Here is a 26,529-nt window from a genome sequence, read left to right as displayed (position 1 = left end):
GAATGAGTCCAGAAGTCACTTTTTATTGCTCCAATGAATCATTCCATTCTCTCAGGGAAGAGACAGTCTGAAGTTTTTGCATTCATGAATCACCAGAACGTTATTTTACCTACAGATAGAACTTTCATAAACAGAACAAAATTATGAGAGTCCAATTAACCCTGTCTATCAGGAACAGCTCCGTGGGACTTCAGCACATCACGCTGCTACTTCAGAGGACTTTCCCTGAAGCCAGCAGGGTTAGGAGGTACACGGGCAACTGACTCAGACTAAGGTTCTGCTCAAGCTCCATTCTTGCTGTCTTCTAACCAGTGTACACTTATTTCTTGGACTCTTCCCTTGGCTGCTGACTCTCACCACCTCCTCTCTACTTTGTAGGTAACTGCTAGGCCATTACTTGACTCTTCATTGACCTAATGATCTTGGCCTAGTTGGCCCCTAATTCCAGGGCCCCAGTGTATACTTCAGGCCCTGCACAAATGTCCCAGCCCAAGGGAAAGAGCAGTACTGAACTGAGCCCTACTCTGCTCCCCGCCCCCAGGCTTGTGTCTTAGCACACAAGGGGATAAGTGCCCTTATCCCCCAGATGGGCACTTCCCATAAGAACACAACAGAGGCCAAATATGTTCCCATTTGCCCCTTGTCTTCTTGCCTCTGTGCTTCAGTTAATGGGGGAACATGGAGTAAGAATTGTCTTCTTTACAGGAAAGCTTCAGGCAAAGTTTAAATCACAGGTTTCCAGTGAAAGACACAGTAGACTTGATAGTCCATAGCTACAAAAAGCAAAAGTGGCTGAATCTGTTGCTTCTGCTCAGCTCACTGGGAAATTTTTAGGGCGCCGTGTACTGCACATATGTGCATGTGGAGAATTCACTCTCCCTCTGCCAAGTTCGAGGTTCTGACCACAGCTTCAGTGTTATCCAGTGCCTGTCGAGCTAGCTCAGGGCTAGCAGAAGACTTTCCATTTTACATCTGCTCCATCAACGCTGTGTGTCTGTCCATCAATGTCTCCACTCACCAGGGACTGGCAGGCAGATAGTTCAGGGCTCACCCATCATTCCCTAGGCTGGGAGCTCCTCCCAGTGGTTTCTGTTTTTCTCTGTTTTTTCCAGAGAAAAATCTCGGAATAATTCTTAGTTGGCTCCATGTGAGTCCTTTAGATTTTTTCACAGGCATGTGGTAGCGTATTTGAGTCCAGAACCCAGAATTTGAAGGAATTGATTTTAAGCCTTTCCAGGTGACTGTGGGCAAAACCCTGAGAGCTTTTTTCACTAGATGAGGTAGAGCCTCTGGCTCTTGGAAGGAACAGAATTTAATTAAAATTAGTTTCAGCATTTGATCATCCAAGGCAAGATTCACAGCTGCTTGCAGTTCAAAGATACCAGGTCCATTGACATAGTTGGGGCTCAAGATGAATATTCCTCTCCTACTTTTCTTAATAATGCTCACAATGTCTTCTGCATACACTGCAAACAAAGAATTGAATTATTTGTAATTTTTTGTGTTAAACTTGAGTCACAATAAGCCTGAATCTCCCCAATCCACCCACAGCATTTCTTGAAATGGACACTCTTATGTCAGAAAAGAAATTTGGTCTACTAGATCAGCTCCATCAATAGTTGAGGTAGACGCTAGTGTTCAGTGATTTTTCAATTCAACATTCCTCGCCTTGTGTTCTGTCTCCTCCAATTGTCAATTTCTCTATGCTCAAAGCTCACTGGACCAAGGTAGGCTGGGATAACAGAGAGGCATGGAATGTCCCAGGCACCATAGTGATTGTCTGAGGCAGAATTGGTCAGTAATGCATGCGTGTCTCATGAGTACCTGGGGCTGGGCACAGGTCTGAGGAGCCTGCAGGATTATGGAGGGCAGACTCCCAAAAAGCAGGGTGCCATTAGGGACAGAGGGACAGAGATGACTCCCTGCCCAGGCCCAGAAAAATATCTTTGCTCTGGAAGGCCTCCCTTGGGCCCAATATACAGGTGACTTTTTTTTCTGAAGGATTTTTTTTTTTTTTTGATGATGATGATGATGGGGCATCTCTCTGCTAGTGTTTTTCTGTGTTACCCAGGATGTTCCAAGCTCTGAAAACTTACAGAACATGTAGATTCCAACATACAGAATGACAAGAAATTAGGGAGCACTTGCATTTAGCTATCTTTTTTTGTTCTTTATTTTTTCCATCAGAACATACCTCCTCCGGGAGCCACATCTCTTTCAAGCAAACATAAATTATATCCATATTTGTTTTCCAAAACTTCAGGGAATAGATTTAGAGCCAAGTTTTCTTCACTCAGAGATACAGCGGCCTCACTCTCAAAAGAACTGCATTTTGCATAGGATATGAAGGCATCGAATTCCTTTTTATCTAAGGAAGAGGGAAAATAACCATCCATTTCCTTATTATTTATTATGATGATATACCTACATGTGCTTGACCCTTACTGAGTTGATGTAAAAATTAAAAAGCAGCAGCTGTGTTTATTTCAAAATCACCCTCCTGAGTGGTATCGATCATCTACACAGAATTGAATTCTAAGTTAGGAAGCACTTCATGGTCACTGAGGTCTGATCAAACAGCTGGTCCTTCAATGATTAAATCACATGTACTCAGGAGTTCCTCTGAGCTTTCTTTGCATCTGCAATGTTGCCAGCTTATTAATTACACATAAAAGAAGAGTCTTCTCCATCAAATCATACTATCCAGTGAGCAAAGCACTGCTAATATAGTATCTTTCACATGAGAGAGTTGAACACACATATACCTCTATTTGCATCCCACAAACAAAATGAGATTATAACAACTCCCTGGCAAGCTGCTTTCAGGGTTGCATGTGATCATGGAAATGAATTACTTGGTGCCAGGCTCATAGTAGGTATAAAAAATTTCTTTCCGCTCCCATCCCCTCTAGATGGGAAACTCTACTTATGAAACCTGATTTAAGAATATTCTCAAGGTCTCATGTCTATTGACTAAATTATTACAAATGCATATTGACAGTAGTGGGACATGCTAAAGAATGAACTGGAAGTGGTGAAAAATCTCAAAAGCTAATTTGTGGGCTTTGGAATTAGACACATCTGGATGGTATTTAGCACTTTGCACAATGCCCAGCAAAGAGTATTGTTTCAAAATGAAAAACAAGTGGTTGCGGGTGCCATTTGATATTTCCCTTACTCAAGGTAAACCTAAGGAGAGGCTTTAGTGGTGAAAGTGGCTACAATTAAAAAGGAAGAGTGGGTGGAGGAGGCTCAGGAGACAAAAGAGGAAGATGCTAGAGCGCGCAGGCCCGGGAGATTAATTGGAGAAGTTGCTCTTGGCCCAAGTGGGAAGGATGAGGCTCACAGAACTTGGTCAGCAGGCACGCACCAAGCAATCAGTGTGTCACACACCGGTGTTGCCTCTATTCCTTCCATTTCTTTTTTGGTTTTTTTTTTAAGATTTATTTTATTTATACAATAGCTGGGGTACAGTCAGAGGTGCAGGATGGTAAGAGGATTCACCAGAAACAGAGTGGGGAGCAGAACAGGCAGACGGACCGAAGACACTGCTGAGGGGAGCAGCGGGCAAGACAGGAGAGGTCTACCCTGCCATGTGGGTTGCTCGCTGGCCAGCTGGGAATCAAACCGCGCTGCAGAGGCTGCGGACAGCTTCACAGCGCTGCACCACTGGGAAGGCCCTATTCCTTCCATTTCTATGCTCAAGCCCTCAAACCAGAATATTTCTATAACCTGGAGACATTAATTTCCTTAGTAATAAAATTAGAGAGTGGAAGTATTAAACAATCTCTTAGATTCTCCAAAATTCTGACATTCTATGCTTCTCTAATATGTTGGTTATTCAGTATTAACTTAAAAGGAAAGTCATTTTGTTGAAAAATATTAGCCTACAGCTGACACTGAATCTCTATGAATGAAAACCAGGTCTGCTTCCCCATACATTACTGAAATATTGTCAATGCAAAGAAGGGCCCATGTAGATGTTTCATCTTGATGAATACTTTTATAAAAGCTCTAGATTCTTCAATAGAATTTTAGTAGAAAAAAGTATAAAGTCATATAGGGAAATGATCAAGACATTGATTAGATGATTTGCTCAATTCAAAAAGGCTAATTTTTGAAAATAAATGTCAAAAACACTCTTGACTCAAAGGTCTCTAGTACAGACTCTCAACAATCAGCCAAAAGAAAGGTGTGACTTAGGATTTCTTTCCTCATCCTTTCCCTGGAGATTTGAGAATTTTCTGCTGAGTTCCTGGTGTGGGAGAAGAACTCAGGTGTGTGAGGGGTATCCCCGTCAGGTAATTCGTTACCCCTGGACTCTGCAGAAGGAATTCTGCTCTTTCCAAACAACAGCATCTTTTACTAAAACTGTAGATAATCAAACATTAGAGAGCTCCATGGCTAGAAAAACACTGAAGCAGTTCTATTTTGAAGAATCAAATATTAATAAACATTATCCTGTATTATCAGACCATTGACAGACACTTGATTAATTGTAATAAGTCCAAGGTGGTCCCAAGTCCATGCATTTTACAGAACTTCACAATTTTCTGATATTTGGAATTTCCACCATCTTTAAGCCTCTGTTCTGCAATCATCCCAAGCCAGGTAAGTTCATCATCAGTTCAGGCAGCTTATGCAGGGGAAACAGCCAGCAGGGAGATAGCAAATTGCCCACCCCACACAGAGAATCTCTATACACCCTTTTCTCTCTTAGCTATTCTCTGCTGCTTTCCACCGCCCTTTGCCACACGCCATCCTCTGTGATGCTGCCCTTATAGCCTCAGCCTCCAGGCTCAGGTGTGCCCACTTACGCATGCCCACACCATACTCCAGGTATCCACCATCAGCCACGCATAATCCGAGCCCATGCTCCCAAGCATCTCCTGCATTCAAGACCACAGGTGATAGCCACAGAGGCCAATGGGGCAAAAGCCTGAGAAATCTTCATTTACACTACAGCCCCCTCATTTTCCGTATGAAGCTAATCAAGAAAATAGCTAACAGGGTCTCTAGGTCAAACTGTCTAGGCCCTAAACCCAAACTTGAACACTCAGAAGTTCCATTCAGAGCATGTCACTTCAAGATTCTCTGCCTAGCTTGTAGATGGTTGGCATGACAATTATAGTACTTAATCCACTCAAGAAACTAAGGCATGAAGTGTTAAGTTGACCAGCAGATTATTTTCAAGTCCAATATGTCCTCCAGTTCCATGGTCAGCAAGATTCTTGGTAACTAGGATGAAAAGAGGTTGGTACCCTACCTGCTCCCAGCCTCCTGAGTGTGAAAGCATCAGACCAGAAGGAGAGTCTCAAGGCCTGTGGGGCCTGACTTCCCAACCTGAGAACACCCATCCTTCTACAGCAGTTCTGTGAGGAAAACACAGAGGCAAGTTGGGGTCACCTTACCTCTGAGTGTCTCATCCTTGCTCTGGTAGGTTCGGTACAGCAGGACTATTTCAATCCAGTGCATGTAGAGGAGAGCACAGCCCATCAGCACTCCTGCCAGGGTCATGGTGGTCCCGAGGAGGATGTATATGAAGACCACTGGGGAAACACAGCAGCCATGAGCAAAGGCAATGATAGCATTCCTGGGCCAAGACCGCTTTCAGTCAGTGAGGGGCCCTGCCCAGTGTCTTCTCTGGACTTAATATCATTTTATCAAAATGACTGTCATGGAAGCATTTCTCTTGACTCTGGTAATACCTTAAATCACATCTTGAGGGAACTGTCTCACAATGAACTTTAGAGAGTCCAGGAGAACAGGCAGTTCCTCATCATGCTGGTCTGGGAAATTGATCATAGATACCTTAATTTATTTTCCTCCATATACTTTCGCACAAATACACATTTGCATCCCTCTCATTACTGTAACTATTAAGTTCTAACCTTCCTGAGGTGAGGAGTTCCACCTGCTTTACTTTCACACACTCCATGTTGCCTGACGCCTGGGGTCTCATGCCCACCTCTGCCAAGGGAAGCTGGTATAGAGCATCCACTAGGAATCAGGCACAAATTTTGTCTTAATGAAGCATCGCAACTTTCATAACCTCCTTATTCTATAATCACCCATTAGTTGAATGAATTATATCATTTTTATCTGGGTATCTTCTTAAAGAAATTTATATTTTATACAGATATTTAAGAAGAAGTTGAAAATTTACTCCTTCCCAGCGATTTCTATTCAGCTTTCAAAGACTTTGATCTGGGATAGACCCATATCTCTCTGAACACTGAGCTAGAATACTCTTTTTCTCTTCCACTCTCCAGTAGTAAATCATCACATCTTTTATATTCAGATCCAGGAAAGGACAATAGGAAAAAAAAAAAACAAAACCTAGGTCTTAGCATAAAACATGTCCTATCGGTATTTATTTAATGAATGAACAAGTGAATATGTGAAATAGTGAGTGAATGAATAAATGAATGAGTAAATAATAAAGAGCGGGGCCTTCCTGGTGGCGCAAAGGTTAAGACACAACCTATGAAATTATCCACAGCAACTGCAACACGAGTTGCAGTTGAACGATTCCTAGGCAAACTTCCAGACTTACCTCCTCTCTTTGCTTTCAGCTGGATGGACCGGGTAGTGTTCCCTATGGAGTTCTGGGCAAAGCAAATAAATTTCTTATGAAGATCACTCTGAGTCACCTCTTTCAAAAAGATGACTCGCTTAATTTTTTCATCTGTTATCTTGGTTTCAATCCTAAGAGAGGAGGGAAAATATCACACCTGTTTATGAATATAGATCAACACCTGTTTGAAGTATTTGGAACTCATGCAAGCAGCCAATGGTTTGGCTCTGAGAGAAGAAATGGATGAAATAGTGGGCAGACATGCCAGAAGAATATTGTCAGAGACAATTCACTTTTCTGAAGTTGCTGAATCTTCTAACCATCAATTCTAATCCTCTACATTAAAATATAACTTAGGGCCTCCCTGGTGGCACAGGCAGTTGAGCGCATTGCTATGATGCTGTCTGCAGTATCTGCAGTGCGGGTTCGATCCTGGCCAGCTAGGGAGATACCCACATGGCATTGCAGACCTCTCCTGTCTCGCCCACTGCTCCCCTCAGCAGTGTATTTTGGTTGATCTGCCTGTTCTGTTCCCTATTCTGTCTCTGGTGAATCCTCTCACCCTCCCGCAAATCTATCTGGCCTGTACCCTGGTTCTTGTATAAATAAATAAATCTTTAAAGAAAAAAAATATATATATATAACTTATTTGTGGGCTTCATCTGATCTTCCTCTCTCTAAGAATTCCCCTTCAGAACAGAAAATAACAATAACTTAAGAACAATATTAAAAATTACTAACTGCTTCCAAGAGCTTACTACGGATCAGGCAATCTCTGAGCACTAAATGCAGACAAACATATCTCTGTTCCTCACCTCACAAGAACTCTACAAGTTAACAGTGTGATTTCCCTATTTGGTCAAGACTTGGACCTGGCACAGAATGTATGTGATGGCCCACAGTCTCAGCACTGGGCAATGGCAGCCTGATTCTTGAGCCTATACCATCTGCCCCATCCAGGAAGTGTGAGTCTGAGGATTTTTTCACAATTTGGATATTGGGGTTTTGTTTTATTTTGTTTTTGTGGATGATGTTTTTGTTGTATTAGTTGTATTCACTGAATACTTTCTATGGAAAGTCAGTGAAGGAGAGGTCTCCCCAACACGTCAGGGACAGCTCTTCCAAGATAGGTCAACTTGCTGTGTAGATTATTTCCAGCTGAGATAAATCAAGGTCCTAGAGACTTCAAAAGAAACTTTACCATCTAGAAGAATGAAGATTAGAGATATCACCCAGATTGAGGCTTATCTCCACAAATAACCTTTTAATCAGAGAAACTCATCTATATTTCAGGGCAAACATCGAGTTGTGGAGCGTCTGGTTTCTGGCATATGAGTCACCTTCCTCTTTCCTGGAAGCCCCAGTTCTCTATCTCATTCCTTACTCAAATACATAGTGTGTCCCTTTTACTCCAGAATTTACAGCCACGTAGGTTCTCCGTATGTATTTAATTAAATTTGGTCCTTTCTTTCTATCATAATGTGTCCAGTGTTAACTGGATGGCTTGATCAGTCTGAGAAGAAGCTGCAAGTTAGTGGGAAAGCTCCTCTTTATACCAGCGCTATGTTAAGCTTATCAAGGCTACTGTCATTCTCCTCATAGGGGCCTCGCAGAGTAGAGCTTCACGTGGCCAGTAGATGGAAATCAGTTTCAAACCCAAAGGTGTGTGAAGTCAGAGCCTGCTCCCTCCCCTACATTTGGCTACTTTGAACTTTGATGCCATATCAGCTTAACGGGATCCCTGTGACTCCCCTTAGAAGTTCTGGTTAAATTTTATTTTTGTTACCAAAATATGTTCTTTATTTTTTGTAGTGATGTCTGCTTTTCAAAATGATATTATATTTGTTCATTGGCATGTTTAAAAAAATCAGTGGTTAGTAAGTTCACTGTTCCTTTGGAACAGGTCTTTAGAAAAATGAGGGGCTGTTTCCCTTAGAGAGATGCCTGACAGATTGAATCTAAGTCCTTAATCCTTCCAGGGACGGGAGTCCAGCTTTGTTAGGAGTTAGCTCCAAATGTCTTGAAGTTCCCTTTCTGTGAGCCAGATTGTCTTCCTCATAAATTGTGTCCACTGATCTGGGTTCTGTGCTCTAAATCTAGTTTCTCTTAAGACATAGTAGCTTCCAAGTGCTTCCAAAGAGTGTATCACAACAGTCGCCTTTTCTAGGGTAGAGTGTTTCAAGTATTCCTCACTTCACATGTATACTTGTTATCAGGCTCCTTAATTTGTGCCATTTCCTCTGGATACACTCTGGATCCCAGAACTGATCACTGCTCTGAATGGATGGCATGGAGAACAATGGGATTGGGTGGATGGCATCCTTTCCCATCTGTTGGACATGCTACTTCTATTTAAGAAGCCTATTTAGAAATTAAACCAGCCATATTAACTATTTCTACAAATTGAGCTTTCAAACAACTTAAGTATCTCATTTTTAAAATTAACATGCACTTTGCATTCCACTACTTTAATTTTCTTCACCCCTGGGCCCTAGCGGCTATGCTATCAATTGCATGTCTTTGTTTACTTTTGTGTGTACCTTTTAGAGATTTATGAAGGTGAAAGCATTTGATGTGGGTTGCAAAGAACAGATTCCACTTATTTCTGTCTTACCTTTCCCCCTCAGGTGTTGGGACTTCCCATTCTTGGTCAGAATCTTTGATATACCATCTTATCACAGGTTTAAAGTCCTTTTCGAAGCCAAATTGTGCTGTGCAATTAAGAGTTAATGGTTTTCCTGAAAATGATGGGTTCACAGAAAACAGGAAGGAAAGAAGCCATAAGAATGTCTGTCCTGTGCAGGAGAAAAGGTACCCTGAAAATTGTTTCCTAATCCAATTGGGTTTGTGGGTAAAACAGGGGCCAGAAATAACTCAACTTCTCCCTATCTTTCATTCAGTAGCAAATAAAGTAGGGTGCGTTTGTCTGTAAGGTGCAATGCTCATTTCTCAAATTTGTGACTCTATGTTGTTAAAATGAAAGTTAGCTGCCATGGTTCCAAAGGTTCTGGTATGATTTGAGGATACACAGGTTAAGGAGTTTCGGTGACCAGCCCCGAAAGGTAGTGCAAACACTGTACTCATAAGATTAAAACTACCCAAGCTGATAAATTGGTTAAACTGACACTCTTAATCACATGCATATAACTAATATATGTAATCACCTACTCCGTGGGGAGGAATAAGGAAGCATATAAAATCCATTGATCATGTCCCCAAGGTGTGCCAACAAAGAACATCGCACTAACCAATATTTGCATAATATGTGAAAATAAGCATGTAGTTTAAAGAAGAAATTGCTTTGAGATTCACTTTGTGTGAACAACACACTTTGGATCAATATGCATGTTATTATAACACTCTTTTCTACGCATTTTCTCCATAAGGTTCATCCAGTTACGCTCTACCTCCAATTCAGTGTTTTCACCAAGAAATGGCTAGGGACTCAATTTGAAAACTCATCTTGTATCTTAATAATGCTTTCCCCAGTAATACCTTAAATTTTACTGATATCATATGTATCTTGGCTATTTTGAATTAATCGTCTTTCTCTGTTCCTTCTGCTCTTGTGATGTTGCCCATAGTGCTATTTCCATAATCAGATACATAGCTACTGCCATCTAGTGGTCTTTTGTCATAATACTATTTTTACATTTCTACAATTACAAGTGTTTGATTAACATTTTAAATAATATTTGACTAACATTTAAACATTTAAAAGAAACATTTGAATGACTGAAATAACCACATTATATTTAAAATAGAGCTGTTCTTATTTGATTCTGGGGAGACTATAAATGTTATGGAAGTTGATAAGATAAAAGGGGACCACTGGAAGCCATTTTTCCGCTTCTATCCAAAAGAAGACACTACTTTGGAAGAGAAATTATTTGAACAGAAGTTCTAGTATTCTCCTACAATTATCTAAAAAGCCCGAACAAACTCTATTCTCAAGTTGGTAAGCTGGCTAATTTTATAGACTTGGCCAATATATATAACCACCTGTTCATGGGGGGGAGGCATCCAAGGGGGAGTAGGAAGTGTCTAAAATCTATTGTGCATGTGCAATGCACAAGCTACATAGCATATATGCATATATTGTCCTTTACTTCTCAATGCAAACTTATGAAGTCAGCTTCATTTTGCCTACTTATGGATTTAAAAACAGATTTAGAAAGATTAAGAAACTAGATAAGTTTACAAATATAGTCAGTCACTGACTCATCCAATTCAGTTTGTCATAAAATAATGATTCCCTTTTTCTGATGTCACATTTAGACCCCTCCTAGAGCGTGATGTAATTCCGGGTGATGCTGTCACCCATCTTACCAAGTTCTACTTCCAGAGTGTCACTGATGGGATCCAGAATGTCTGGTTTGTGATTAGTGTCTTTCTCTATAAGATAAACATAAAAGTCATTATTGGCATTGAGAAATCCTAAGGCATGCTTGCTATGATGTGTGATATATAAATATTTTGAAAGTCTCTCTTCAAATTTTAACATAATTCATAAAACTAGAAACTCAAGTTTCCATGTGAAAAATATGACCCAAGAGAAAATTGGGTCAAGCATAGACAAGTCACAGAATAAGCCCAAAAAGCCAATAAGTACATTAACAAGATGTTCAGCTTCATTAGTCAGAAAAATGTTAATTGGGGGGGGAAAATAGAAAGCCCACTTAATACTAATCAGTAAGTCTCATTACATCAAATGTTTGGGATTAATGGGAATTTGTTCATTACTAACAGGAGCATTAATTGGTAAAACTATACTTTAGAATAAGGCCATTTATGTATAACACAAAACACATTTTATAACATAGGATACTATACCATTTTATTAATGAAGCCATACATACTTAAAAAGGAAAAAAAAAAAGACCCATAAACGGAAAGCCTATGAATGACAGGATTGCAACACATCTGGGAAGGAGGCACTTGGAAGGGAGGAGGGCTCAGTCTTGATTGTGTGCCTGCAATGTTTCATTTTCTTAATAAAAAGCAAAATTGAAGCATATAGAAAATTGTGAATAACTATTAAAGCTGGTGTTAGGTACATAGATACCACTATTTCTGCTTGTGAAATAGTGAATGTAATTTCTTAATTTCTTATAAAACAAACAAGAGATCAACAAGGGAAGAACTGAACATGTAACAATTTGAACCTAACTCAGAATTTGTTTTCCTGGAGAATAGAATGTAGATTAATGGGAAAACAGACATTGGTCCACATTCAAGGCTGTGCATTACTATAATTGTATGACTGCTTTTTTTCTTCCTTGAAAGGAAAAAAAGTTGCTAAAGAAGATGACAAAGAAAGATAACTTGACTTAGGTGATTGTTGTTCAAATGTCAGATATCGCATTGGAAATGTCACTTACCAATGGTTCTCACTCGGACAACGGCTCTGACTGTCCATGAACTTGTCTCATCAGACTGAGTGTAATCACACACGTAGGTGCCCCCATCCTGTATAAAGACCTCATCCACTGAGAGTGGATTGCTCCTTTTTTTAGGCAGCAGTGTTCCATTCTAATCCAAGAGACAAGAAAATTAAATAACTTTCTTTCATCAGATAATTGTTATGAGTATTATTTGAACCTACAGAAGGACTTCATGAATTTGAACCAGGGGAGTTTGGGCAAGTCTGAGAGAAGGGCGTTGCAACAATAGCCCCAAATATGAAGAGAAATTGTTCAAAAAATATTTGTAAGAAAATTATTTGACAGGAGGGGTATTTTGATGTTGATTATTTGACAGGAGGGGTATTTTGATTACATTTATATGTGGAGATGAAGGTACCAAATCTAATCAGCCCACAAAGTGCTATTTAACCCTGTATTCTAGTATTTTCCAAAGCAGGACTCAGGCTATTGAAAGTATTTTAGAAAGTTCATGGTGTTCTAAATAGGGTTCTAAATGAATATTTTAAAAACGTATATATGTATATGTGTCTATGCATGTGCATATATATATGTGGAAAGTGACAGATTTTCTGTGTATTGGATTAATAAAACATTCCCTCTTTACATACATTCAACTCTATTAAGAGTAAGATGTAAATTTAAAATAAGAAGTAAATAATATAAATATAACAAGGAATGACCGATGATTAAGAAACATTTAGGGCCTCCCTGGTGGCACAAGGAGTTAAGCACATCACTGTGAAGCTGTCCACAGCCTCTGCAGCACAAGTTCGATCCCTGGCCAGCCAGGGAGCTACCCACATGGCGCAGCAGACCTCTCTTGTCTCACCTACTGCTCCCCTCAGCAGTGTATTTCAGTCAGTCTGCCTGTTCTGTTCCCCACTCTGTCTCTGGTGAACCCTCTCAACACCTCCCCCACACACCTCTGGCCTGTACCCCAGTTCTTGTATGTATAAATAAATAAATCTTTAAAAAGAGAAAAAGAAAACACTTACTTAGGTCACAGTGTACCCAAAGGCAAATATAAACTAAAATACCTTTATGAAAAGTTCTCCCCTTACTTTGAATCTACCAATGATGCTCTTGTACCTGTAAGCTAAAGTCTGAAGTTCTTCAGCCTCTGATCTTGCCATTCCTTCCTGGGCTCTTTCTCTCTACCCACTTGCAATTTCCTAATTAACCATGTTCTTTGTCAATCTTGATCTTTCTCTTCTCAATGCACACCCCTCCCATCACTTCTCCCCGCTGGATAGTGTGCGCTCAGTCTGAAATTCTAACTCTAGAGGAAGCCCCTGTAGATATAAGTTATCAGCCCCCAGAGCAGAATCGGCCACTTTATGACCCCAGGGCTATGAGCACAGACCTCCACTACCGCGGGCAGCCACGGCTGGTACTGCCCACTGACAGAAGCCTTGTACTGAGACACATAGCTGGTCCTGTATACACTGGAAGGAATAAACATAGACCCCTTCTCTCAGTGAGCTCTTAGTTGAAGGCTGCAGCTCTGAGTAGTAAGCCAGAATGGAACATGCTCAGGTAGGTCACAGGAAGGCAGGGTTCTCCCTTCTGGCTAATCAGAACCTTGAAGAATATGTGGAACCAGTCACTCAGTGCCACCTTAGAAACATTTGAAGAAAGCATACATCTAAGAAGCAAGGCCAAGGTCAAAGGGTGATGCATGTAAATGTGTCTAGTCTTTGTGTCTCCACTGTGCAGCAAGCAGGCCAGCAATGGGAAGATTTTTTTAAATGAGAAGTGAATAAATGTGTGTATAATTGAAAGGAAGCTTTTGTTTGTTTGTTTTTTGAAAGAAAGGTTTTGAAGCTTGAGACACATGTTCAGAAATTTTTAGAAAAGTGACTGGCAACTAAGTGTGGAAGCTCCTATAAATTTAAGCAAAAACTATTATACTTAAATGATCAGGAGGCAGTATACCAATAATCCTTTAGCCCCTAATTCCATGCAGCACATGGCTTTCTAGTCTCCAGCCAACTACCAGGAACATACCTCTCACTTTTGTAGTCAAAGAAAAGAGACTGACAAAAAGAACAAAACAGTAAAATCTACTACCTATAGAGATGACAAAGGTGTTTCTCGTGTGTCATCTCATATAGTTACCCAAAAGATTATGGATTTGCTTACATAGATTCTAGGTCTTCTGTGTCATAGATGAGAAAATGGATTTTGTATTTTGGTCCCTATCACACAGCTAGCACAAGTGAAAAGACTGAAGATCACTTTAATTTTTCTGATTCTGAATTTCTTGTTCTGATTGAGGAATTTCCCTTCCACTTTTCTGACTCATAGAAGTTGGAATTCCCCCACTCCAAACCTCTGGTGTGGTTTCTGCAGCCCAAGAAGGAATTTCCAGTAGATTGACAAGGAGCCTAAAAGGAAGACCAGAACTGGCCCAAGAGAGACAGCTGCAGGTAGGAAGTAAAAAGGGGGTAAGAGGCTGACAGATGGTTAAATATCTACCCAACTGAGCACAGGGTCTAAGAAACTTTTTAAGTTTGCAAGTATGGAGCAAAACTCAGAGATAAAACTCTAGAGACTCCAGTAGTTACATAAAGAACAGAAGTACACATAGAGCCCTTTTGGAAATTCCTAGAGAAGATAATGGGAGAGGATGCACAGTTGTAGCAAAGGCCTCAGCTGAGCCACAGGAGAATGGGTAATTGTAAAGTGGACCTGATAAATATGATTTAAGATGCAGCATTACGACTTCATGGATGGAACTCAAAGGAAGAGCCAAAGAAAAGAAATAAGGGAGAAGCAATTTTTGTCAAGAATGATGGGAAACCCATTCTAATAATGCCATCACAAATGCTCTTAGTAGGAAAGTGAGGCTAATGGAACTACACAGGAGTTTTGTTGTTTTGTTTAGATGTGAAATAGTCATAAGCAAAATATGGAAGGAGGGACAGCTCAGTGTGAACCTATATGAAAAGAGCGAGTGTGAACCTAAGGAGAACTAGAACATGCAACAACCACAAAAAAGGCTGAAACTATTTAAAACTACTTTTAAAGTTATGAATAAGGGGAGGAATAAAATAAAAAAATGTATCCTTTACTAACATGAGCAGTTATTTCAATGTTACACTCTGATCATTCAAGCTCATATACTCCCAGGCAGCACAAGCACTGTAGGGAGCACAAGGAAACTTCTGGTGTCTTATGAAAATAATGCTCCCTGGAACTGAGCAATGCAGTGGCGCTCCTTCCTGGGGTTCCTCTCTCTAGTCTGGAAGGGCCATGCATCAACATCTTGAGTCCTGTCCCCTGATGAGCTTGAGGTTTTCATGTTCCTTTTATTGCTCCCCGATACGGATTCATTGTGTCCAGATCTGCATATGTCCCCTGTCTCACACCCCTAATTGAATTAATTTTTGCTTTCACCAACTTGGTAATTGTTATGAATATGTTCTGAGTCCTAGGAACCCAAAATAGGATAGTTCTTTTTTCATATCCTTAAAGTATTTAATCTCTTATTTTCATCCTTGAAAATATCACCAGTGTCTGCTGTCTTCTTTCTGTTCCTACTGCTTTTTCTTTTGATCAGGATTCACACTTGTCCAGTTCAGCTACACAAGCAGGGACACAATAACCAAACTATATAACCAACACAATTGCCTTTGTTTCCAGTTCTAACTGTAATGGGAACTCTGCTCCCACCACAATCAGCCTCTCATCATTCTTGGAACATACCTTCAAGTTAGTGCATCCAGTGCCCATTTTATGCTCTGCTAAGTGTAGCTTCACAGTCTTTTGCCCCAATCATCAATTGGTAACATTCTACTGATACATAAATTATGTACTATTATTTAACTACTAATGGAAAAGGAGTAGATAATGGAAATTACAGACTGGTGAGCTAGATAGCAATCCCTATTCAAACACTTGAATGAATTATTAAACAGATTGTCTGTGAACCCTTATACAGGAAAAAAGTGGTTAATATCAGCCAGTTGATACTAACAACGACCGTGTCCATTTTCTTCTTTCCTTCCCTGATGGAATGATTAGTTCAGAGGTTCAGAGGGATACAATAATCACACTGTGTCTTCACTAAATGAGTCACTTAGGTAATATTTCATGATCTCCTTGTTAAACAAAATGGGTACATGTGGGCAGAATGACTCAATGCTTGGGAGTCTTTTTTTAGTTCTTTGGGTAACTTACCCCTAAGTTATGATTTAATGGACCACATGTAACCAGAAGGATCAGTCTAGATTCAATATTTGAGAACTGTCCTTAGTGCCGGGTTGTTCAGTATTTTTACTAAGTGATTGAGTGAAGATTGCACACACATACATCTCATCTACAAATCTCATAAATCTGGAGCAAGGGCTAATATGTTGGGTTTCAAAATCAGAATTCCAACCTCTTAGCAGGCAGAATGATGCACCTATACCAAAACAATAGGATAAAATCATGAACATGGGCTGCATTGTTCTATTAGCCCAAAATAGGCCCAGCTGGATTGCTGTTCTTGCGAAAAAGACCTGTTTGCCAACTTAGAATGAATCAATCACATAACAGATCTGTCCCAAGCTACTGCAATTGGGGACTGTATCAACAGTGTTCAAAACTAGGAAGGAGTACATTTCTCAGTTTTCTGTATTGATTAAAAAACATGTGGGTTATAACGTTAAATAGTTACATGGAAGTTGTCCAAGATTATGAGAGATCTGAAATTCCACAGTGAGAACAACTGAATATGCCAATGTGTCAACATTGGAAACAATTTTCAAAATTCAAGTTTGATGATTCTCTCCTTGGAATCCCCTTGATTTTTTCTAGCCAGCCTCACCATCCTCACCAGTTCTCCATTTTCACAAGGCTTACTTAATACCAACAACTGCCTGTTACAATAAGACTAGACCAAAAGGAAATGAGAGAGAGAAGTGGCAGGTCGATGTGCAAAGATTCCGTGGAACACAAGCCTGAGTGATGAGGAGGTGGCCATGTCAGCACGGTGGCGAATGAATGTGGCACAAGAGAGATTTTCTTAAACCACCAATGGAAAAGCTACTCAGTGCTCAAATCCCACTAGAAGGAGGTCACAGCTCTGTCACCAACACCACATTTCAGTGTTCCCAGCCATCGAGAAGACTTTTTCCCATTGTCCTTTGATAAAGTTTGCTTCTTGTCAGATTTTGAGCTAAGTTAAAGAACAACTGTGTGGGGCCTCCCTGGTGGTGCAAAGGGTTAAGATGCAGCACTGTGAAACTATCCGCAGCTACTGCAGCACGAGTTCGAGACCAGCCAGGGAGGTGACCCACATGGTGCAGCAGACCTCTCCTGACTCACTCACTGCTCCCCTCAGCAGTGTATTTCAGTACATCTGCCTATTCTGTTCCCGACTCTGTCTCTGGTGAGTCCTCTCACCCCCCGCACGTCTGGCCTATACCCCAGTTCTTGTATGTATAAATAAATAAATCTAAAAAATATTATTAATAAAAAAAATTATTTAAAAAAAGAACAAAAGTGCTCTCTCATTAAATGCAATTATCATTTAACATGACATCTGTTTAGGCCAAGGCTATTTATTCATTATAATTTCATAAATTATTAAAATAGGGAGAAAGTATTCTTAGAATTAATAACCAGGAAATCAAAAATTAATAAAATAACAGCAGATTGTTCCCTTTTAGTCAGACTTCTTGGTTATTAAATATTTTCAGTTACAACTCTCCAACCCTATATTTATTGAATGTGTCTTTAAAAACCTATTTTGAAATCCCCCAGAAACCCCATCCCATGGATTTATTTCAGTTGGATATCCTAGACATTTGGCAGGCACCTCTCTGGCCAGTCATTTCATCTATACAATAACATTGTGTTTTCATGATCTCAGTCAGTGCTCATGTTACCTGTGCTGAGATGCCTTAGGTGGGACCCACCACCTCCACCTGATACCTGCGTACCTGAGGTTTAACATGAAGACAGGGAGCACTAGGCATTATTTCCTGCCTATGCCTCCCCTTTAAGGATACACTGCTTTTTTGAGGTTTTGCAGGTGATGGCACATGTGGAGTCATAAAATATGCCCTGAGCCTGGCCTATGCAAATATGCATCAGAAGGTACAATTTTAACAGGAGCCAATACTGCCTACTTTTTTTTTTTTAATATTTATTTATGCATACAAGAACTGGGGCACAGGCCAGAGGTGTGGAGGGTGAAAGAATTCACCAGAGACAGAGTGGGGAACAGAACAGGCAGAGCGACTGAAATACACTTCTGAGAGGAGCAGCGGGCGAGTCAGGAGAGGTCTGCTGCGCCATGTGGGTAGCTCCCTGGCCGGGGATCGAACTTGTGCTGCAGTGGCTGTGGATAGTTTCATAGGTTGCATCTTAACCCCTTGCACCACCAGGGAGGCCCGAATGCTGCCTACTTTTAGACAGATATCTATTTGCCATCAACACATCTCCTTTCATGCAGTCAAAACCCAAGAGAAATGAAATAAAACTTCCTCTTGTGAACATCACATAGCTATAGTGTTAGTTTGTAAACATTATATAAGTAGAGAGCTGGGAACTACTTTGTGGCTGTGCTTACCCGCAAGCAAGTAAAAAATGGCTTTCTCTCCAAGGTTACAATTATTTAAAGTTCAAGGGCATTTTCACCTGAAATAACAGGAGGCAAGCGAAGCCTGCTTTTACTGGCCTAAAAAAGACTCAACCCTAATAAACTGAGACATCCTGCATTATAGATACTTTGTTTTTTTTTTTAATACAAGCACTGGGTACTGTCAGAAGTGTGTGTACAGTCAGAAGCGCGCGGGAGGGTGAGAGAATTCAGAGCCAGAGCAGGGAACAGAACAGGCAGAGTGACGAAATACACTGCTGAGGGGAGCAGCGGACAGCAGGAGAGGTCTGCGTGCCATGTGGGACCCTCCCCTCCATGTGGGGATTGAACCGGCGCTGTGGAGGCTGCAGGCAACTTTGCAGCCCAGCGCTCAACCATTGCGCCACCAGGGGAGGCCCAGCATTATAGATACTTTTGAGCCAGATGAAGTTTTGTTCTTAAAAGAGAACTGAAAACAATGCACAGAACCATTGGCTCCCTTTATTGACTTCATGTTAGAGGTTATGAAATTAATGGGCTTCTTGAATTAGAACTTCATGGAGACAAGCATAAGTTCAGTGTCACTTTAAAATGTGAAGAGGCCACCCGACCTTTGTTAAGCAAATCACTCTCCCTCCCGCTATACTTATTTCTACACTGGATGTCATGACATATAGTCACCAATTCTCAAGGGCATCAAGTGAGGAAGTGCCTTCTCACACCTTGGTAATACCTGTACAGGAGCCTCTGTTGTGTCTTGGAAGAGATGAAGTCACCAGATAAGCATGGTCCACCTGACTTCAAGTAGTAGCAATTTAAAATGTTTTTGTGGTCAGAAAATTTAAAGGCGAATTTTAAAATTTGTGTGATTCTTAAGGCAAATTATGGACATTAAACAATTATTGAAAGTGTAAAAAGCAACTAAATTATATTCCTAGATTCTGTGGCTCAGGGGTCATTGGAGATAAGGTTATATCAGAGGAGAAACTTCCATGAATATACATAGATACCCATAGATATCAGCACTTGAAATAACAATAAACATGATTAAAATATGAAGTGGTTCTTTGTGTTTTGTTGTTTTGGAAGCTTACTCACACATAGTTCATAACTCAAAAGTCATATTGAAATTTGCCTTCTCCTTGCCCCTGCTCCTTTTTATGCTTAGCCTTACTTTCTCCAGACACTGTCTCCCCTGCAGGACACCTGGCAGGCAGGGCCACCCTGTGTTTGCCCTAATAGTTCCCCCAGACATGTCATCTTTGGAAAGTAGTCCAGCCTCCTGTTTCTTTTAGAAATCCTTCAAGATGTAGTTATCGGTGCTTCCATCTCCTTTATAACACACACTGCTTTAAAAGACAGTAAAAATGAACTAATCTGGCCTCTGTTTTAGCCAGTCTTCATAATCCTGTCATATGTGATGTGTACTGTCCTTGAATTTTAGACATTTTTCTGGCACTGATCCAAAGGATGGTTCTAATAATTGGAATATCAGACTGTGGTTACCTAAGTGAAACACCATTTTACAAAGTCTGGTTGTTAGGGGGAAATGATGTCCTGAGTTAATCCCATACAGGCTTTGTGGACCCCACCCCCACTCCAGACTAAAGCCATCAAGACTCTGGGAAAGACAAATCCCATCACCACCAAGGGAGGGTGGCTGGGACCTGAGGGTGGAGTTGGGCAGCCAGGTTGGATATAAAAAACCAAACACGTGGGCCTTGGGCTCTCTGGCTCGCGATCGCTCGCCTCCTGGCTTCACCGCTCCTGGCTGGCGGCCAACTCTGAGAGTGCCATTTTGGGATTCCTGATCGGCGGATTGGGTAGGACTCATTTAAAACTTTGTCTCCCACTTTTCTCCCAGAGCTGTACATTTCCTCATTTCCCTTTCCCTTGTAAATAAACCTTTTATTAACCTTTCACGTGTGCCTGCAGTAGAGCATTGATAAGTCCTTTTAAGCGCGCGGGTGAGGACCCACAGGCAGGCACCCCGTTTTGTATCGGGGTTGCTCTACAACATGGTCTCCTCTGTAAGCACAAGGCCAGACTTTTGGAAGCTCCAGACCTCAGATTCACAATCCCACATTGTTATGTCACCATAAAAAACAAGCTCTCACAGAAGTTTTGGAGAATACATTCTTACCTGGTACCAGGTCAGTTCTGGAGCATCTCTTTGGTTGCGGAGACAGGGGCAAGAAATGGAGCCCATTGCACCAAGAAGAAGGTCTTGCTTATGTGATACAGGATTCGCACATGATTCATTTGTCTTGGGCTTAACCTCTAAGACTATCTTGACACAACAGTTCTCATCCTGGGAACTCCTACAGAAGTTAACAAGTTTCTGTGAACATAAACATCATGTCCAAATAATACAGGATTTAGGGAATTTTTTTAGTAAGAATTCATTTGGGACATACCTCATCCTGGGCCTACAAATGTATGATCCAGAATTACTCAGCTCTGTGGTTGAAAAATGAAGGCTCTTCTCTTGAAGGATGTGAGGATAGTTTTTGGTAATTTCCCCTAGCACCGTTCCATTTGGATGTTGTAGATACCACTGGACATCAGACAGGTTCTTATTATCATTGCAATTTTTTAAATCACAAAATAAGACAAGCTCCTCCTCACTCCCTGAAGAATATGTCCGAAGAATTTTTTTGGTGGGGCAATCTGAAAACCACAATAAAAAATCAATACAGGGACTCCCCGGTGGCGCAGCGGTTGAGCGCTGGGTTGAGAAGCTGCCCGCAGCCTCTGCTGAGCCGGTTCGATCCCCGGCTGCTCCCCGGCCACTGGAGGAGGGTCCCACATGGCGCGCAGACCTCTCCTGCCGCCCGCTGCTCCCCTCAGCAGTGTACTTCGGTCCTTCTGCCTGCTCTGCTCCCCACTCTGGCTCTGGTGAATTCTCTCACCCTCCCGCACTTCTGACTGTACCCAGTGCTTGTATAAATAAATAAATAAATCTTAAAAAAAAAAAGTGCCACAAACTTTAAAAAAAAAAAATACAATAAAAAACAACACAGAAAAGCATTAGAAGAGGAAATTCTTTTATTTACAAACAAACAAACAATTTAGCACAGGATTAGGCTCACTTGTGTGTCTTTTGTCTTCACTGTTCTCATTTTGAAGAAAAAAGTTCATGTTTGAATTCTTTCTACCCATCTTTTTTTTTTTTTAAGTTGCTCTTTTTTTTTTTTTTTTTAAAGATTCATTTATTTTTATTTATACAAGCACTGGGTACAGTCAGATGTGCGGGAGGTTGAGAGGATTCACCTGAGTCAGCAGGGAACAGAACAGGCAGACTGACAAAATACACTGCTGAGGGGAGCAGCGGGTGTGGCAGGAGAGGTCTGTCGCGCCATGTGGGACCCTCGCCAAGGCTGTGGGCAGTTTTGCAGCCCAGCGTGCAACCGCTGCACCACCAGGGGAGGCTCTTCTTTTTTTTTTTTCTTAAAGATTTATTTTTTTTATGCATACAAGAGCTGGGGTGCAGGCAGGAGGCACCGAGGGTCAGAGGATTCACCAAAGACAGAGTGTGGAGCAGAACAGGCAGACTGACTGAAACACACTGCTGAGGGGAGCAGTGGACGAGATAGGAGAGTTCTGCTGCGCAATGTGGGTAGCTCCCTGACTGGGGATCAAACTCGTGCTGCAGTGGCTGCAGACAGCCTCAGAGGCTGTGTTTGTCTTAACCCCTTGTGCCACCAGGGTGGCCCCATCCACCCATCTTTCTAAATCACCCTTTGTTCCCTTTCAGTTGCCCCCACTGAACCCCCAGTAACTGGGTTTCCCATCAATGCTTGCTATTTGCTAAAAGCAGTTCACGCTAATTTAATTATTTCTCCTCCCATATCCAACCTGACAATAATAGGGAAATTTTTTTTGTTAATATGCCATGCTGCTGAAATATCAGGTTATATGTTACTTTAACTTTGACCACACGACTCAGTGTTAGCAAGAAAATTAAAAACCCCTACCTGAGATAGCAAATCCTTCAATTCTTTCTCCTACAACAAGCCAAAGAAATATCCAGCCCAAAGCAAGCATGGTTTTCCGTGGTCCTGACATCCCTTTAATCCACTTGTTCTTCAACCAGAGATGGGCACACCATGATCAGAGCTGAATCTCAAGAGTCCTTTTCAGGGCTGTAAGTCAAAAAAGAGGAAATGGAGAAATCTGAACCAGTGCTCACAACGCAAGTCACATAGGAAGTGCTGAAGGGCAGGTCCTACCCAGCACCACCTGCTCATGCCAACATCTAACCACCATGTGGCCCTCTTGGAGGGGTGTCGCGTCTCTTTGTGTCACTTTGTGGCATGTAAAGGAAGGAACTCGTTGATGGTAACACCAGGATCTCTACACCATATGGTATGTTCTTTTGACATCATTTCTTTGTGAAATTCTCTTTTTTTAATGTTCTTACCTACATTGCCTAGTTCCATGAGTATTTTGGAAAGAGTTAAGCAAAAGTATTCCTGAAAAGGTGGTTCCAGTTGAATAAAAAAAAAACAGATCTTCAGAATAGGGCAGCTAATGCTATAGTTCAGATATAAAAAATGAGGCTATCTGCATATTGCTAGCTTTAGTAATGGTAATAGAGGATGCTTGACTCTGTGCTCCAAGGAAGAAAGGGAAAGCTGTCACTGGATGGCATTACTGCCAACCCTATGAAATAGAAAAAGGGAAGCAGGTCACCTCAAGAGAGAGCCAGAGCTTGGTCTGTCTTCCTGGTGCTTTTGCCCCCCATGTAGATCAGGTGATTATTGGAACTTTTGACTCACTGACAAGAACTGAGTGATGAAAAGTGGATTCTAAGACATAAAGGTGGGTATGGGTATTCTAGTCCCATTGATGTTGTTATAACAACATAGCAAAGTGATATTTATAAACAACAGAAATTTAGGTCTCACAGCCCTGGAAGCAGGGAATTTCCAGATCAAGGTGCTGGATATTTGCATTCTGGGGAAGACCCTCTTTCTGATTCATAGCCAGCATCTTCTGGCTGTGTCCTCATATGGTGGAAGGTGCTAGAGATCTCTGGAGTCTATTTTATAAGAACACTAATCCTACTTATAAGAGCTTCACACCTAACCCTAAGCAACTTTCAAATACCATTGTTAGTGAATATCATCTTTGGGCATTAGAACTTCAGCTTATGTACTTAGGGCAACACAAACTTTCAGCCTAGATCAGTGGGTGATACTCTGTAATTTGAGCAAACAGTGCACGTAATTTCACTGTAGAATGATTTTGTCTTTGCCTCTTAAGTTCTTAAATATCTGACTTCAGGTATATTACTTGTACAAATAAGGTAATTTTAACTCCAGCTAAAATTTTTCATAAGACATTCCCATACTGTCCTGAAGCTCTTTATGACAGGGATAGGGGATGTAGGCAAAATAATTGGCACAGTCCCTGTCCTCACAAGTCTGTCACAATGTGGAGAACAATCTTAAAGAAATCATTGTTTTGACCCAAAACAGTAAACAAGATTGTTCAAGACATTGCAATAGGGGAGAGAGAGAGAAGTTGAACTCGGAATATAATGAGTATATCATTGGGGCACAGAATGGCGTGATCAAGGGATAGGAAATCACCAAGTGGCAGCATCAAGGGGATAATTTGTTACTTAACTGACCCAACAGGAATCTTGCAAAAGAACAGGACAAAGGCTGAGAAATTAAGGTGGGAGAGGAATAAGTTGGTAAGGCAGAGAGAGACTAAGGATGGGAAGACTTATTCTTTGCTAAGACTAAACTAGGCTAGCTGAAGACAAGACTGGAGCCAACAAGTCTTTGTCAAGGAAAGAGTCTTTGTCAGCAAGAAAAAACAAAACAAAAAAAAATTACAGGAAAATGCAACAATTTCAGTGACAATAGAAAAAAATAATGAGGGAAGAGAGAAGGGGGAGATAGAGGGAAGAAGAAGGAAGGTGGGGGGGGAGAGAGAGAGAGTTACCCTAAATATCATAAGGCTACTCAGACAGTTCCCTTGACAAATTTTCTTCCCACCATATCCTTGCTGCTTAGATAGCTGGCAAAATCAATCCCTTTCTCCCAACGTCTAACTAGTAATTCGAGTTCCGCCCCTCATTCCTCCATTCCTCCCTGCCCCCACTAGCCACTCCTCAACCACTCCCTCCACCCCCGACTTTCCCAGCATCTTTCTCTCCAGGTATTTCCATCTTTTCCTATAAAGAATCACTTGGCTTTCCTCACCTTATAAAAGTCCTCATTTCATTTAAATACATGCACACGCGCGCGCGCGCACACACACACACACACACACACATCTCCAACATCTTCAGCTACAGAAAGAAAGAGTAATTTTAGGGCCTCCCCGGTGGCGCAGCGGTTGAGCGTTGGGTTGCGAAGCTGCCCGAGGCCTCTGCGGCGCCGGTTCCATCCCCGGCAGCTCCGATCCCCCGCAGCTCCGATAGCTCCGATCCCCGGCTGCTCCGATCCCCGCCACCGGAGGAGGGTCCCACATGGCGCGCAGACTTCTCCTGCCGCCCGCTGCTCCCCTTGTTATAGAGCAGCCCCGATATTGAACGGGTTTCTGGCTGTGGGTCCTCACCCGCGTGCTTAAAAGGGACTTATTAATACTCCACTACAGGCACACACAAAATTGGGGGAACCCCTCCAAAGCCCACTTGTCTGGGTTTATACCCACCTGGCTGCTTAACCCCACCCTCAGGTCCCAGCCACCTTCCCTTTGGTGGTGATGGGATTTGGAGTTCCCAGTGTCTTTGGCTTTGGCCTGAGGGGGGGGGGGGGGTGGAGTCCACAAAGCCTGTGTGGAATTAGCTTTAGGACATCGTTTTCCCCCTAACACCCTCAGCAGTATACTTCAGTCTGCTCTGCTCCCGGCTCTGGCGAATTCTCTCACCCTCCCGCGCTTCCAGTGCATGTATAAAGGAAAGGAAGGAAAGGAAGGAAAAGGAAGGAAGGAAGGAAGGAAGGAAGGGTAATTTTAATATTTATAAAAGTTATCAATAATTAGTATTTCTGTAAAAGAAACAATAAGCTTGAGGTGTCTTTGGGGATCCAATTGGAGCAGTCCAAGAGCAAGCGGGTGGTATTCAGAAGTGCTTGGGGCTGGCAGCATGGGGGGGAAATTCAAGTTAGAGGTATCTTTTAGCTGGAAAAAAAGATAGTTAGAATTCCTTGAGGAACACAGCCTGGAAGAAAGGATCAGGGGCAAGAGGAAACTAAAACAAACCAACCCCAAAAGAAGAAAACTAAGGGATACATTTCCAGCTGTTCTTTTGTACTTGTGGTAATCAGAGACTGGCACCATGGAGGGTTAGTAAGTATAAAGAGTACCTGGCAAAAGGCATCAAAGGATCACCTCCAGTGGACTCAGGAATTTGAAATTCCTGTTGTGAAGCATTTCTTCATAGGGATGGCAGCTGTTTATATCCCCGCCTGCTCTTCAGTCATAGCCTCTTCTGTGAAGAAATCCGAGGGCTGACCTGATTCCTGGTAGAACTGTTCTGTTATGAGCCTCATTTTTAAGCCAACAGTCCTGTACCCTCAAGCTCTTTGTCCTCACCTCTGCAGCTCTCCCACAAGCATCCTCAAGTCCTGAGTGCCAGCTGCGCACCCCCTTCCCTTATCAGGTGCCTGCCAAGCAGGGTTCTAGCAGCCCCCTGACTCTGCCCTGAGGCCTCTCCTCCCACTTTGTTACTTTAAACAAAGTTCACTCAAGGCTTTTGCTACCCCTTTCAGTCAGGCTGATGCTCCTATTGTGTAAGTTGATAATCAGTTTTTCCCTCAGGGGTTTTAGACTTTGTTTTGTATTAGTTTTTTTTTTTTTTAAATGTTTTATACAGTTTTATTTTTAAAAATCTTGTTAATGTACAGACATTGGCACATTTGAAAGACAAACTACATCAACAGGTCTTTCCTATAATCTAGGAAAGTGGAATGTCAGAAGTCAACAAAGTGTGATAA

The 26,529-nt window shown here is 41.6% G+C and overlaps 1 protein-coding gene across 1 annotated transcript; it reads right to left on the bottom strand.

Annotated features, from left to right (window-relative positions):
• On the bottom strand, positions 1-26,159 carry IL18RAP (interleukin 18 receptor accessory protein). The gene is given in 12 exon segments (XM_037528934.1): positions 1-1,128; positions 1,131-1,466; positions 2,195-2,368; positions 5,412-5,549; positions 6,557-6,708; positions 9,192-9,315; positions 10,907-10,972; positions 11,959-12,109; positions 20,718-20,895; positions 20,992-21,244; positions 22,552-22,719; positions 25,900-26,159. Coding segments are annotated over 11 exon segments (1,737 nt in total). The 5' UTR covers positions 22,643-22,719; positions 25,900-26,159; the 3' UTR covers positions 1-1,054.
• Positions 26,160-26,529: the final 370 nt, after the last annotated feature.

Source organism: Talpa occidentalis, unplaced genomic scaffold (assembly GCF_014898055.3).
Source record: "Talpa occidentalis isolate TD23 unplaced genomic scaffold, MPIMG_talOcc4v2.1 talOcc4.5, whole genome shotgun sequence".
NCBI classification, from domain to species: Eukaryota; Metazoa; Chordata; class Mammalia; order Eulipotyphla; family Talpidae; genus Talpa; species Talpa occidentalis.
Note: the sequence above shows the minus strand (reverse complement) of the source record. Positions and strands in the feature narration are given on the sequence as shown.